This window comes from Lonchura striata, chromosome 3, assembly GCF_046129695.1.
Source record: "Lonchura striata isolate bLonStr1 chromosome 3, bLonStr1.mat, whole genome shotgun sequence".
Classification (NCBI taxonomy): domain Eukaryota; kingdom Metazoa; phylum Chordata; class Aves; order Passeriformes; family Estrildidae; genus Lonchura; species Lonchura striata.
The window spans coordinates 58189080-58202797 of NC_134605.1; the positions used below are offsets into that span (position 1 = coordinate 58189080).

The 13718-nt window shown below is 38.7% G+C and overlaps 1 protein-coding gene across 5 annotated transcripts in view; it reads left to right on the forward strand.

Annotated features, from left to right (window-relative positions):
* AHI1 (Abelson helper integration site 1) overlaps window positions 1–2947 on the forward strand; it is an 83868-nt gene extending 80921 nt beyond the window's left edge. For all 5 annotated transcript variants that reach the window (XM_021540648.2, XM_021540652.2, XM_021540650.2 and 2 more), the window contains one exon: window positions 1794–2947. In XM_021540648.2, the coding sequence (XP_021396323.2) occupies window positions 1794–2025 (232 nt within the window). In that variant the 3' untranslated portion in view covers window positions 2026–2947. The remainder of the gene's footprint in view (window positions 1–1793) is intronic.
* The last annotated feature ends 10771 nt before the right edge of the window (window positions 2948–13718 follow it).

Sequence of the window (13718 nt, forward strand, 5' to 3'; positions counted from 1 at the left end):
GTCATGTCACATTGACATATATTATACAAAATTTATTTACTGCATAACTCCTAAGAATCAAGTGGTTCCCAAGTACAAACTTGCAGTATGGAGAAGTGAAACTTTAATGCCTGCACAACGTGCTAAGCCAAATGAATGATTACTGGTTTGCTTATTAGAACAGTATTGTTCACTACAGCCACAATACCTGCTGTGAAAGAACATGAATGAGAAGTCCTTATGAAATGTCTATTTTTTTAGAATTTCTGGGTGAAAAATATGCTTTTGCAATAGGAGAAAAGAAATTCTGTACAAAATACCAGTGGACTTTTATCTTAGCCAAGCAGTTGATGTGTCTTCTGCAGACTAGAAGAAATAGAGAAATTATGCTAAGTGATTTTAATCTAAGTTTTGATACATCACCACATCTGATGTTCAAATAATAAAACAATGAAAACTGCTTCTCAAAATTAGAGTAGCTTTATATTGGAAGTAACATAGTAACCTTACCCTTTGAATAGTAATGGTTGGTGCTACTTGTCAGCACAGCCAGGATGTCCTTAGGTGTGTTCCCATTGTATGGTTTTCTTGAGCTGCACTAGGTAGTGCTCTGCATAGGTGTACACGAGACCCAGCTGAACCCTGGGTTTGGTACTTTGGTACTTACAACACTAATTATGACTCTGTACCCTCATTTCTTCATGCAGCAGTACTCCTCAAATTGTTGTAGGAATCCTAACACAGAGGTTCTTGGACTCCCAAACCTTTTCCTTTGGATGTTCCAGTACCAGAGCTGCAGCAATCCACATATTCATAAGTATACAGTTTAGCTCTAAAATAAGTTCCAACTACAGGCAGATATTCATCAGTTCATTAGCAAGGCTGATGTGTAAACATTTTAATCTATAAAATCTACATTAGGACAGTGCAGCATTTGTAACACCATTTTTGTGGAAAAGACACACGTCACATTCTTCAGTCTTGGTTCATCCATTTGTTTATGTGTTTCAGCAGCATTAAACAGTTTGGGTCATAAACCAGGACCCTTTTGTGCTAGGCTCAATACAAATTTTGAGCAAACACAGTGCCTTCCTTTGAAAGGTTAGAGTCAAAGTATTGTTATGTATTTGTATTTATAGTTAAGTAAAGTTACAGCTTCTGCTAAGAGTGGAAATTCATGGTAGAAGTGGTGTAACATCTATATAATCCCTGCCATCATGTGCAAGACCAGTTAGAGGCATCAACTGTAACACAGGAGCTTGACTGATCCTTTTGGCACTGCATGAAGGCTGATAAGCATAAATAGACATTAAAGTGATTTCTGATTCTGTCTTTGTTCAGGTATATTAAAATAGAAAAATTGATCTTAGGCACTTTGACTGCATGTCTTACTCTTATTGTATAAATAAACCAGGAATCTCTACTTAATTGTAAGTATTTTGGTATCTAAGCTTAGGAAAGTGAAAAAAGACAAGTGCAATTGCTTTTATGAGAGGAGGAGACTAGTAATTTGTATTTTTTAATTACATCTGTTATGTGTTGATCAAGACAAGCTGATTTTTAAGATCATGAGCAGTTCTTTTCAAAGCAATGCTATGATAAAAAGTAGACTAGTGGAGTGGTCTCATATTTTGTCTTCATGGTTTTTCTGTCTTTGTTCTGCTGTGGAACAGTAGTTTTTGTAGTTGTTTCAGTATTGTGCTCAAGAGGACGGGCAGACAATTGCTCTAACACATCAGCTGTAGGTGGAAAAAGCTCTAAATTTGGGCTAACTTTGTGTTTCTTTTACTCTTTTTATATCCACCTTCCTCTAGAGGTACAAAGAAAAAGAAGAAAAGGATACAAAGGAATGAGAGAGAAAATCAGCACAACTTAATGAGCGTCGATACTCCTCTGTCATCAGTTGCAACTAATGGTGTTGAAAACGAACCTACATCCCGTGGGGTGGAATTGAAGAAGAAAAAGGCAGTGAGAGGCTCAAACTTAAGCACAAATGGAAGGACAAATATTGCCTTTGAGCTCGAACGCCATGACGCAGAGGCATAATTTATTTCTGAATACTGGGGGGGTGTTCATTACACGCATTGAAGGCTGCAATTATGATCTCTCTTCTAGGATTAACAACAAGCAAATAGATTAAAATACCTAAATATGCAAAATGGTACCAGTTGTGACTTACCAACAGTGCAAGCCTGTTTTGGATGACTTGCCCTGGCTTCCTTGAAATCAACAGAACTTGGAGGTTCAGCTCCTCACTGGACTGGAAAAGAACTGAAACTGTCAAATACAGTGTTTCCTAATTTGATATCTGATTAAACTATCACTTAGGCGTTTGTGTAGACTTTAGATCAATCCATTGCAAGCAAAGAATCGAATGAAAAAGTGTGATCTAGAGCAAAACATGCCCAACCATTACATAAGTTAAAGTAGCATTTTAAAGTGTGCTGTAAGTTAAATAAAAGAGTATTCAGAATGTTAAAATACCAAAGGAGTGCTGACATCAAGGTGTACCTGAAAACATAAGTTTTCAGAAATATTTTCCTGACATCAAATGTGTGTTTGGACTGCATTTTGCAGCTCTGAAGGGACTTGTGGAGTAACTACCTATGCAACTACACTGTGTTCAGTAGGACTACTTGTTCTTATCAAAATAAATTAGTGTTGCAAATTCCAGACAGTTGTATTTTTCAACTGAGGTGTGCTGCACATAGTAATGATTCATTGGAGTTTTGTCAGAGTTCCTGGCTGTTTTGGCAGCAGTCTTGCCAAATATACTTCATTTGTCTGAACAAAATATTTCATATCCAACTCTGCTGTTTGTTTTACTTGCAGTCCTTATTCACTTGTAAGCATCATTACTCTATTTTTCTACTTGAGTATTATTTTGTGAACCTTTACTAATGACTTCACTAGTTATCTATGGTGTTAAATAATTTATGTTTTATATTAAACAAAACACTTTCTATCAGTTAGTGTTGGTATTTTTTCTGGCTGATGATGTCCAGTTTATTTTTACTCTGCTAGGAAATTATTTCTCCTCCCCCTCTGAAGCAATAAATAACATAAAATTAGAAAGCCCTTATTTAGTAGACAGGGCACTTGATTCCATTAAAAAAAGAAGTGAAAATAACAATGCTGGGCACTGATGTGTGAAATGCACCCAGATGCAGAGGACTGGTTGCTGTATATTGTAATATCTTCCTTGCACATGTTTTGAAGCGAGAAAAATCTGTAAACTTTTTTTTTTTTTTCAAGTAAAGCACAGCAGCAAATCCTCTCTTTTTACCCCACTGGGAGTTGTTATTTGCCAGCCGTCCTAACTTTGCTCTGCCTAGAGTGTGTGCGTGGAGCCTTGCCCTAAATGGGGCTTGCATGTGTGTGCTGGAAACTTAGTAATGTCTCTTTCCCCAGTCAGAGGTGGTGTAAAATTGCCTCAGTCCTGGGGCTGCCTGATTCTGTCCAGGCTCCCCACCTCTTATGTCCCTGCAGTGTGTTCCAGCTCATCATCCTGTGTGACTTGTGGCACTTAGAGATTTTATAATGGGGAAAAATCTCGACATCTTACATTTCTTAAAATGTCCTGGGTCACGTTTAAAACAAGGGCAGAGCGTGACATCAGGCTCCACATCAGGGAGAGCTGAACAGTAGCCAAGATCTGGGAGCTCATTGGAAAGCACTGTAAAATGTTAATTTGCCATTGTCGACACAGAAGACAGAAATAACACTTCAGATAAACACCACAGAGAGATGGTAGTTCTAATCAAAGACACAGCACCTCCTTTCATGCTTGCGAACTAGGGCTCCAATTATGTTCACTGCTCTGAAGCTGAATAGAGCTGCTTTGCCACACTTTCCAAATTGAGAGGAGAGGCAGCAGTAGTGTCTTCCAAGGCACAGTTCCAAATAACAATTAAGCAGAAGGAATCAGATAAGAGCCAAACATGAAAATGCAGGAGTTGAAAATACTTTTCATAATGTTTTCTTGTAATTGCAATAGCTTTTGTTTTGCTTCTATAATTTTTTTCTTCCCTACCTCATGGTTGGTTAGAGACTTCTCTTTATACACAGTGTCACTGTGGTGCTAGCTTTCTGCATTCATTTCACAGGAAAGGAACAAAAATATCTAAAATTTAGAAAGGTTTATGATCCTTCAGTATTAAAATTAGAGCCTTCACCCTAAAATCTCTTCAGCAAATTATGAGTGTGGCACAATGGCAAAGACAGTTTTTACCTTTTGTTCAAAAATACGGTTGATACATTTATTTTTAGAAGAGCTGCTTTTTGGTATTAGAGTTTTTATTCTTCAGACATTGCTGTTGGTATTTTACATTTACAAAGAAAGGATAAAACTTGTAAATGCTTTAATGGTTTAAAAGGAAGTTTTTAATTTAAAAACTATGCAATTCCTCTTGTTTCTGTGTTAATGAAATCTGCATATTTTCTAAAATCACTTTGCAGTGAATATCATGTATGTTTGCAGAATATTGCATAAGTACTTAGAGGACTTAAATTTCAGTGCAAGAAAAGAATTCCAGAAGGACTCAGATTGTCTACTGAAAATTTTCCTTTTTTATTAGATGAAGCATTACGGTGTCCTGCAAAATTGGTCCCTGAGCCACGATGTGTGAATTAAAATGAAAGAGTTATAAAAGTCTCTGTGAAACTTCCTTAGAGGGTGACACAAATTCATTGCTGGAACAAACCAGATAAAATGTTGCTTTTAAAAGTGTGAATATTAGATATTTATAGCTGCCTGTAAATAGCAGCATCATGGATCTTTCATTGTTCTGGTGTTTGTAGGTTTTGTGTGTTAGAGTTGCTATTATGTTTTTATGATAGGGCAGAGATATCAAGAACTGTGTGTAAATGAGCAACACAGAAGAAAGAAAATGTGCGGCTGTGTTTTTCCTGTGTTTCCCAATAACCATCAAATTGCATTTACTTTTTTCCTTAAAATAATTTGAGGAACAGACATCATAAAACACAATAAGTGTATGTGTAGCATCACTTAATTCAGAAGGCAGTAGGGGATGGATCACAGTCAAACAAGGGCTAATGAGAACACAGAGGAACATGACAACCGAAAGTCTCTGTTGACTAGTGAACTAAATCTGCCGGCTGGACGCAATTGTCTGACGGAGAATTGAATGTCAGGATCATTTAGGGTTAACAATGGCCCATTACAAGCAAAAGCAGACAGCTATGAAAAATAGCCGGCATGGTAGTCGTTCTGCAGGGACCATGGATGCAAACTTGATAATGAGGCACTTCATTCACTACATCCTTCTGCTCTAATTACTCAGGTGAATAGGAAATACTTCGTTTAAGGCGGGAACAGACTAGAGCAAAAACACTTGTTTGGTAAACACGAAGAGTGATGGGGATTTTTAATGATCATTTTCCAGCACGTATGAAATTAGTATGTATGCAGTGCAACCTATTTTATGGATGTGGAAATTGGGAGGGGATAGAAATATTTTCTGATTAGTGGAGGGAGGCCAGGAAGATTCATACAAAGATTTGTAGTCTAGGGTTTTTTCCCCCTTAGCATTCTGTCCGGTGTCCATATTGAATATTGCAAACAAGTTACTTTAAGTACACCTGCACTTGAAAAAATATACTGTGTCAGTTCAGTCAAGGGGGTTTATTGCTTGGAGTTTAGCATACATGCTTTAGGAACAAAACTGCTGCATGTAGGGAATAGAAACAAGAGGAGGTCTGAGAGAGGGAAATAAGAAACTTGAGAAGAAAGCTGCTGCTTGGGGGAGACTTGCAAAAATGTGGCAATTAGAAATTGGAACTTAAGAAGAAGGAACAGAAGATAACATGTAGGTGTGTTATAGCAGAGCTTTGGTTGCTTCAGTCATGTTTTTTAGACTTTAGAAATTCAGATATTTAACCACTTCACTTTTTAAAGCATTTGTTTTGTGCCATTTACAGAAGCTTTCTGGATGAACTCTCAGGACCCATGAACAACATTCTGTGTCTCTCCAGTAACTCTTCGCTCTCTGGTGTTCTAACTCTGAGCTATAGCTTATGGAGTTCCATGTTGTCTATGACTTGCACAGCTGCTAGGAGAGAAAGCTTTCATTCCCTGACTTCTGGTACAGGTTTTCAGGAGGCACCTTAATAGTTGTTGTCTGTTGCAACAGGCACCTCTGCCTTGATTCAGTCCTCTCCAGCCTCTTCATCTGGTGCAAAACAGCTGCAGCAGAGATTGGAACTTCAAGAATCAAGCTGCTTTCAAACATTTAATGTCATAGGATCCCTTTCTTATGTGTAGATGTGTTCTGCTCACAGTGGTTTTGACAAGAGGTTTGTCTTTTGTTTATCTGTTGTGTGCAGGTTGCTTGCTGCCCTCCCCTTTGGAAGGGTTTGTTTACCAGCACTAGGATGTTTATGTAGAGTCCCAGTCCTGCAAGCTGCTTGGAGTAGATGGAACCCTGTACTCAAAGTTCCAGCAAAATCAGCAAGGCTTTGAGCCACAACACCATGGCTGCAATTAGTGTATACTGACTTTAAAGGCTGGGAAAACCTTTTCTCTCTTTCAGTCGTAGATGAAGATTTCAGCTCTGCATTTCATACAAAACTTCATCCACCTGATTATTTGTGAGGACTTTGGCCAAGCCAAATGAATTTTCACAGTGTTTGGCTGTGACAAGCAAGTTTACAAGTCCTGTGTAATGCTCAAATGCAAACAATCAGTAGAAACTGCAGATGCCACTTTTAGCGGAAAAAATGTTTCCACACCGGTAAAGCAATATCAGTAAAATCTATGCTCTGAGCAGACTTCAAATTTTTGTTGCATTTATATCGCCTGCAAAGGCAGGGAATATAATAAACTAGTCTGTAGCAGCTGTAAATTTTCTGAGGATTTATCTAACCACAAATACATCGAAATGGGGAAATAGGTCTATATTAAACTGTGCAAGATGCTGCTGGAACTCAGCCACTTCTGCAACATCCTGTAATTAATTTATTATGACAGGTCTGGCAAACTGAAACACCCAATACGCTTGCGACAGACTGTTATGATATAGCTGTTTGAAAACTCTGTAGTCACATAAAATGCAGGTATTAAAGGAAAAAGAAAAGTAGCCCGGTGTTACCATTATTTTTCTGTTATGTAGAAATTTTTCACCAGACTCACAATCACCAGCATCCTGGAGTGCACATGGCAGACTCAATACCTCTGCCTGCACTAGCTAGGAAGGAAATTGTTGCAGAATATATTGGCTTAGATCCTACTGTTCTGGGATCAGAAGGAGAGTTAATGAAGTTCTGTGGACATGTTCGACTGAGGGACCTCTTTTCACACATTTTCTGAGTCAGCACAGGCCTAGCCATGTCTTTTGGTGATAAAGTTAATAAGAGGAGCTGAAACAGTGCTGATTTAACTTTCTTCTTGGTCAGTTCATATTTGTTTTTCTGCCTATGTTTAAGAGTCTTGGTTTCGTTAAATAATAGTGAAAGAGTTCCAATGAAATTGTCTGGGAGTTGCAAAGAGAATTATTGCAGATTTCTCAGAAATCAGTTTTTAAATGTCTCTAGTTCTTACAGAAGTGACTAGAGCAGGTTTTTCTTGCATTTAGCTCCTTATCCTAAGTTCATTGCCTCAGTTCTCAGGTAAAATAAATACTGAATTTCATCTTTTTCTGGATGTTATCTTAAGTGTTAAACATCCTGCTATTAATCTATAGCTAAACATAGCTAATTCAACACTGCACAACTGTATAATTTGAAGAAAATCCTCTTTCTCCCCCCCAAATTTTTAGAAAGTAGAATAGGCTGGTCTGCTCCCTTGCTTGCACTGCATGTTTTAAAGTGCACAAGTTAAACCTTTGTATATCCATTGCTGCAGGTGAGCCGTGCAGAGTACATGCAAGTAGTTATCATCACCAAGTGTTACTCACTTGGCAGTGCTGGTTTTTTATGGACCATAATTATTCCTTTAGTTTCACCTCAACATTTTTATTTTGCCATTGCATCATCAGCCCACTTTTATTTCAGTGTGTGTCATCAGGATTTTGACACTTTTGTATAGACACTGTATAAAGCAACTTTGTGTTATGTTCTGCATTCATTTTAGAGCTTGATGGGGATACACAATCATGGGTGCAATAGTGACGTCAGCCCGAGGTTCATTAAAATAAATGCCATCCAAAGCCAAGCTTCAGCAGGCTGTATAAGCCTATAATAAGCTTATACGGGGTTTGTTAATCCCCATTGTTGTTTAGTATAATGTCATAATAAAAAAGTGACATCAGGGAAAGGGCAGAAGGGGCAGCTCTCCAGTGTGGCCAAGTGCTCCTGACATCCCTCCTCCTTAAGCAACAGCATGAGCAGAACTGAGCAGGTCCAGGTTGCAATGGAGGGTGAATTCAGAGCTACTGAAAGTGGCTCTTCTGTTAACTGAGACAGAGCTACAGAGCCATGAACATCCCAGGGTGGCTTTCCTTGGTGATGCACTGTGGGTGTGTGCAGGCACACAGAAGGTGTGGAGCAACACATGGCCCTGCACTGGCATGCTTCCCAAGGATACTTTTTCATTGGACATTGCAGGTCCTGTTCTCCATGGGAAACATCCTGGAATCAGGACTCCCACTTTAGACCCCAAAGGTTCTAATTTGTTGCCTGTATCCAAAGGCTTGTATGAGAAGGAGGTAAACAAGGGCACCCTCACTCCTCAGAGCAGGGCACCCAGAGCACCCTGGGGCTGGTACTGAGCAGGGCCAGGGTTCAGGCTTCCTGCTCCCCAGGGATGGGTGCCAGTCACCAAGCCAGCACTGGGAAGGAGGGTGAAGGCTCTAGGCAGCACTTTTGCCTCACACTCAGTTGAAGTGGTAGCTGCAATTGTCTTTCCTTGCTGTTCTTTCAGTCAGGGTTCTCTGAAAGCAGAAAAAGTCCTCAAAGGCAGCTCTCTGAGTTTGGTGCCTCTGGCATTTTGCCCTTTGTACTCTTTGCCAACACAGTAGTATGGGTTTTCAGGTTTGGGACCCTGGGCACTTGGCTCTTGCTGAGACTTACTTGAGGCAGTGTTTTTGATATCAGGTTTGTGGGACAAGTTAGAGACTTGGCTGCCTCCAGTTAGATTCCTGAGTAGCCGGAATTCACAAGGAAAGAAATTGTTGGATAATTCTGAGGTTCTGATTGTTGGTCAGGTTTTGTGTTAAGAGAAAGACACTTGTGTAGACATGGTCTAAGATACAATTTCCTGATGGATTGTGCTATCATTTAGCAACAGCTGGATTCAGTTTGCTTCATCAGGAGAGTTAATGTTTTTAACAATGCTTAGCATTGATTGCTTTTTCATGCCAGTGAAACAGAAGGCGATACAGAACAAGTAATGCTGACGGCCATTACCAGACATTACCAACACTATCAACAAGGATTTCTCCTGAGCCATGATAACTAGGAGAAGAAAGCCGTAAGACTCAAATATCTTCCAGCCTAAATGTACATACAAAGCCTGCCACCAAATGTGATAAACCTAATATTTAGCTCAGGTTGCTTGTTCAGGTTGCAAGGAGAGGAAAGAGTGACTAGTTCAGCACATTGGAACTGACATTGGTCAAACACTGTCAAGGTCTGGTCTTTTTGTAGTTGCTTCATTGAATTGTTTAACTCCACCAGTTTCCCACACTGAGATCAGTGCTGTAACATCTGTGAATGTTTTGGGTTATCTTTTTTTTTTTCTTAGTGGTTTTGTTCCTTTTTTCTTTTTTCTTTTTTCTTTTTTTTTGTTTTTTTTTTTTTTTTTTTTTTTTGTTTTGAATGTGTGGTAAATCATATTGGAAAATTGTATAACTGAAGAAATCTATTCCTAGTTAATTTGAACTGTTTGTATGTTTTTCCAGAGCATTGCCATATTTTTCTAGAGCTAGAATTAACTAAATATAGATACTTGCCTTCTTAGGAGCCAGCAATAGACCAGCACAGCTTCCAAATTGAAGATGCATGTGTTTGCACCTGCAACAGTAGCTGAGTGCTGGTGAACCTCACTTGCAGAGTTCTGGTGTGAATTGGAGTTTCTTGTCATGAATATGTCTCCCAGGGTCAGACTGAATCCTGTAAATTGAGTAAGAGCTCAGCCAGAGAGGGGAAAAGTGAATTTGCTGCCATTTGAACCTGTGCAATACCAAGAGAGAAGTGCTCGAGCAGGCCACTGGCAGTCTCTCTGCACAGTGCAGCAGTGTGGAAAACAGGCCTGGCTCTCCGCAGATTTGTAAGCAGTGGCACATGTCACATGGGATTAAGGACTCCTGGAAGGACATGCAATTTGTGGTGCTGCTCCCATTCTCCCTCCCAGCCACCCTCAGCTCCCTGCTGGCCTCCTGCCTCCTGTGTAAACTCCAGCTGAAATGGAGAAATGGGATGGGTGGCAGTGTGCCAGCTGCCCGGGCATCCGGTGCTGCTTATCTCTCTGACGGACACCCTGCCGTCCATCCCCAGCGTGACTCACTTCTGCAGGCACTTGTGCCTCCTGTAGCTCAAAGAACTTACTCACTCCTGCAAAAATCTCTGTAAATACTGATATAGCTGCCTTGTTTCACATCGGCCCTTTTGAAGGTTGGCTTTTTTGTGTAGGCAGGTTGGCCACTGATTTGCCACTATCATTACAACTTTTTTTGACTAGAAAGGTGTGAGTAGAATTAGCTTTTGCTTCCTCTGTTCTAAGGATGTAAAGTATCTGCTTTAGGAAGAAAGTAAATGGGAAATGCTTTGGAAAGTTAAATTAAAAGCTGTGGTCTGGGTTCTTAGTGCTGTTTGAAAACCAAGAAAACACTCTGTCAAAAGATGTTGAAATGATGATTTATTTCCACTTTGCTATGTTTAATTTACTGCTGGTTTTGTGAGTTTCAACTGAAATCAGATTAGTTAACTTTAATCTGAAACTTGTGTCTAAATACTCAAAGACCTAATTCATTAGCTATATTTTATCACTATTTACTAAAAAATACCAGCAGTGATTTTACAAATTTTGAAAAGAATAGGATTACATTGTCACAGGAAATATTGAAAATGTTGACAGTTTTTCCAAAAGAAATTCTGTGCTTATTTAAAGACCATTTTGGGGAAAAATCTTTGTATGAAAAATACTGATGTTGGATGTTCAAATCCACTCACTTATTTGGCAGTAGAACTGGTCAAAGTGAATAAGAGTGCATAAAAAGTGACATGACTTTTGATTTCAGCAAGATTTTTGATACTGTCTTTTATAATGTTTTTTATTACCAAACAGGGAGAAATATGATCAACTATCACAATGATTTGATGCATAACTAATTAAAAAATAAAAGCTGCATTCAAAAAAGAGCTATCCAAGTTTAATTATCATACCGGGGAGATATTGCAAGTGAGGTCCCTGAGGTCAGTTCTCTGTCACTTCTATTCACTATTTCCATTAATGTGCTGGATGATGTAGTTGTATTTATAAAATGCATGCGTGACACCAGGAGTTTGCAGGCTGTTTGTAGAACATGATCAGAATTAAAAATTATGTTGGAAAATGGAAGTAATGGTGGAAATCAGTAAAATAGGTGCCAGTAAGATTTGTGCTAGAGGAAGAGGGAACCGAAGACAAAAATACAAAGTGGCTTTCCAGTTTCATTGACGAAAAATGTGAAAGGTGGCAGGTTCAAAGGCAAACTAAGTGAATCATCAACACACTATGTCTATTTGGAAAAAAAGGGTCACCTGAGTGATATTAGCAGAGGTGAAGTGTGTAAGATCAGATTATTACTTCTTCCCAAGTTACACTTCAGCAGGCATACTTTGCTTTGGGCACTGCATACTGGAGCTGGCAGACAAGCTGAATATGGTTTGGGGAACAGCAGTGAGCATGACAAGAGATTTAGAAACTGACAAAAACTGTGCAAGGGATTGGAATTTTTAATGTAGAAGAGGTAAGGGAGACACACTAGGGATGCTTAAGGCTTTTACAGAAAGCAAGAAATGAGGTAGCTCTGTTTGGTACAATCTCTGCCCATGTGATTTCATTAGAAAGATCATCTATTATTTTTTCCCTCACATGGAAAAGTTTAGTTTTATCTTACAGCAGTGTGATGGAGCAAAAAAAAATTATTTTTGGGTCCATTTAAATTATATGATCATATATTTCCTCTTTTTCACTTTGTTATGAATACTATTATCAGTTGTCTTTTTCTTCCTCTAAAATAGCATCTGTAACTTATATCAACCATTGTTTGAGAAGAAAATTGCAGTGAAAAAATTTATTCATTATCTCCTCTGTCATAAATCTCTAGCTGGAGCAAAAATCCTGACCCTGAATCTTTCTCCAGAACTTCTGAGCCCATGGCTATTTAGTTTTAATTGTGCTTCTGCAGTGATTTATGGCATGACCTTGGGTAAATTGAACCTCTACCTCAATTTCCCTGTCTTTAGCTGAAGCTACTAATATTTCTCCCATGGACAGCCTGAGAGTTAATCTGTGTAAGACTGTCTTGACAATGTCCAGTCCTCAAGCAGAACCTTAAAAGTTTAGTTGTCACATACCTATGACTCAGTAGTTGAAAGGTAGTCTGCATTTATAGTGGGACTAAGTTTAGAGGGTTTGGGGATTTTTTAAGTACTTCTGTAAAATCATGTGTTTCAGTCTTATTGCTTGGAGAGGGAATTTTGATTATTTTATTTTTGGGGCTGTCACTATCAGGCATGAGAGTAAAAAGCTCTGGAAAAGGCCTGTTTGTAAAGGTGGATTACTCAGCTGTAGTTGGACGCTATAACTTATTACAATACACTCTGCTGGCAGCTATAATAGTAGAGCAAGCTCCACTGGAACTCCAAAAATCTGGGATGGGAGTCTGGCCAGAAAAACTGAAAGCCTTGAAGTATGTTCCATGGCAAGGAAAGAGAGGTTACATCTCCCCTCAGGTTTCTTTCAATCAAAAGTGATAATTACTATCAAAACAGAGAGAAAAGATAAATGCTGGATTAGCTGGCAAAAGAAGGACCCAAGTTTCTGTCCGCTGCAAATAGGAATGCCTGCCCAACACATATGATGCTGTCTCGATTTAATAACAAAACAGAAATGTATTAAAAAGTAGTTGAGGAGACCCTGATTATTTTACAGAACATGTGATAATAGTTAGATAGGAGGGTCATGATGTAAATCCAGTATTTATCTCAATTGCAAACATTCATTAAGGAATAGAAGTGTCTTTAGTTTGAAACAGGACTAATAAAAGGTGTGAGCACTTAGGCTTTTGAAAAAATAAACTTATATGATGACAGCAGGTAGAGGTATTTCTGGTGGGTCCTGACCTCTGTGCCTTCATTTCATTAATTCACTGAGCCATAATTTTAAACTAAAATAAATATTTTGGTACAGCCGGAAATGTCTCTCAGTTGAAGAACTTGGCCTTTTCCCTGTCCATTTCTCTCCTTTTGTGATCTCAGTTAGTTTATGGTCTGTAATGTCCTCACATTTTTTTCTTCATGGAGGTATCTTTCTCCACAACACAGAATTAACAAGATTTCTGTTCAGGAAATTAGGTATTCTGTGAATCCAACCATTTAGTGAACAGGAGAGAAATAATACCCAAGAAATTAACTATACCATGTGTCATATGTTAACATGTTTTGGTATTTTTCCTATCCTTTCCTATTCCCACAAACTCTCTGAAAGCACCAAATCTACACCAAGTATTAGTCTGAGAAATCACTTTTTGCTTGCTACTAAAATGTATTTTCTCCAGCAGTGTTTTAGTTTCATGCTA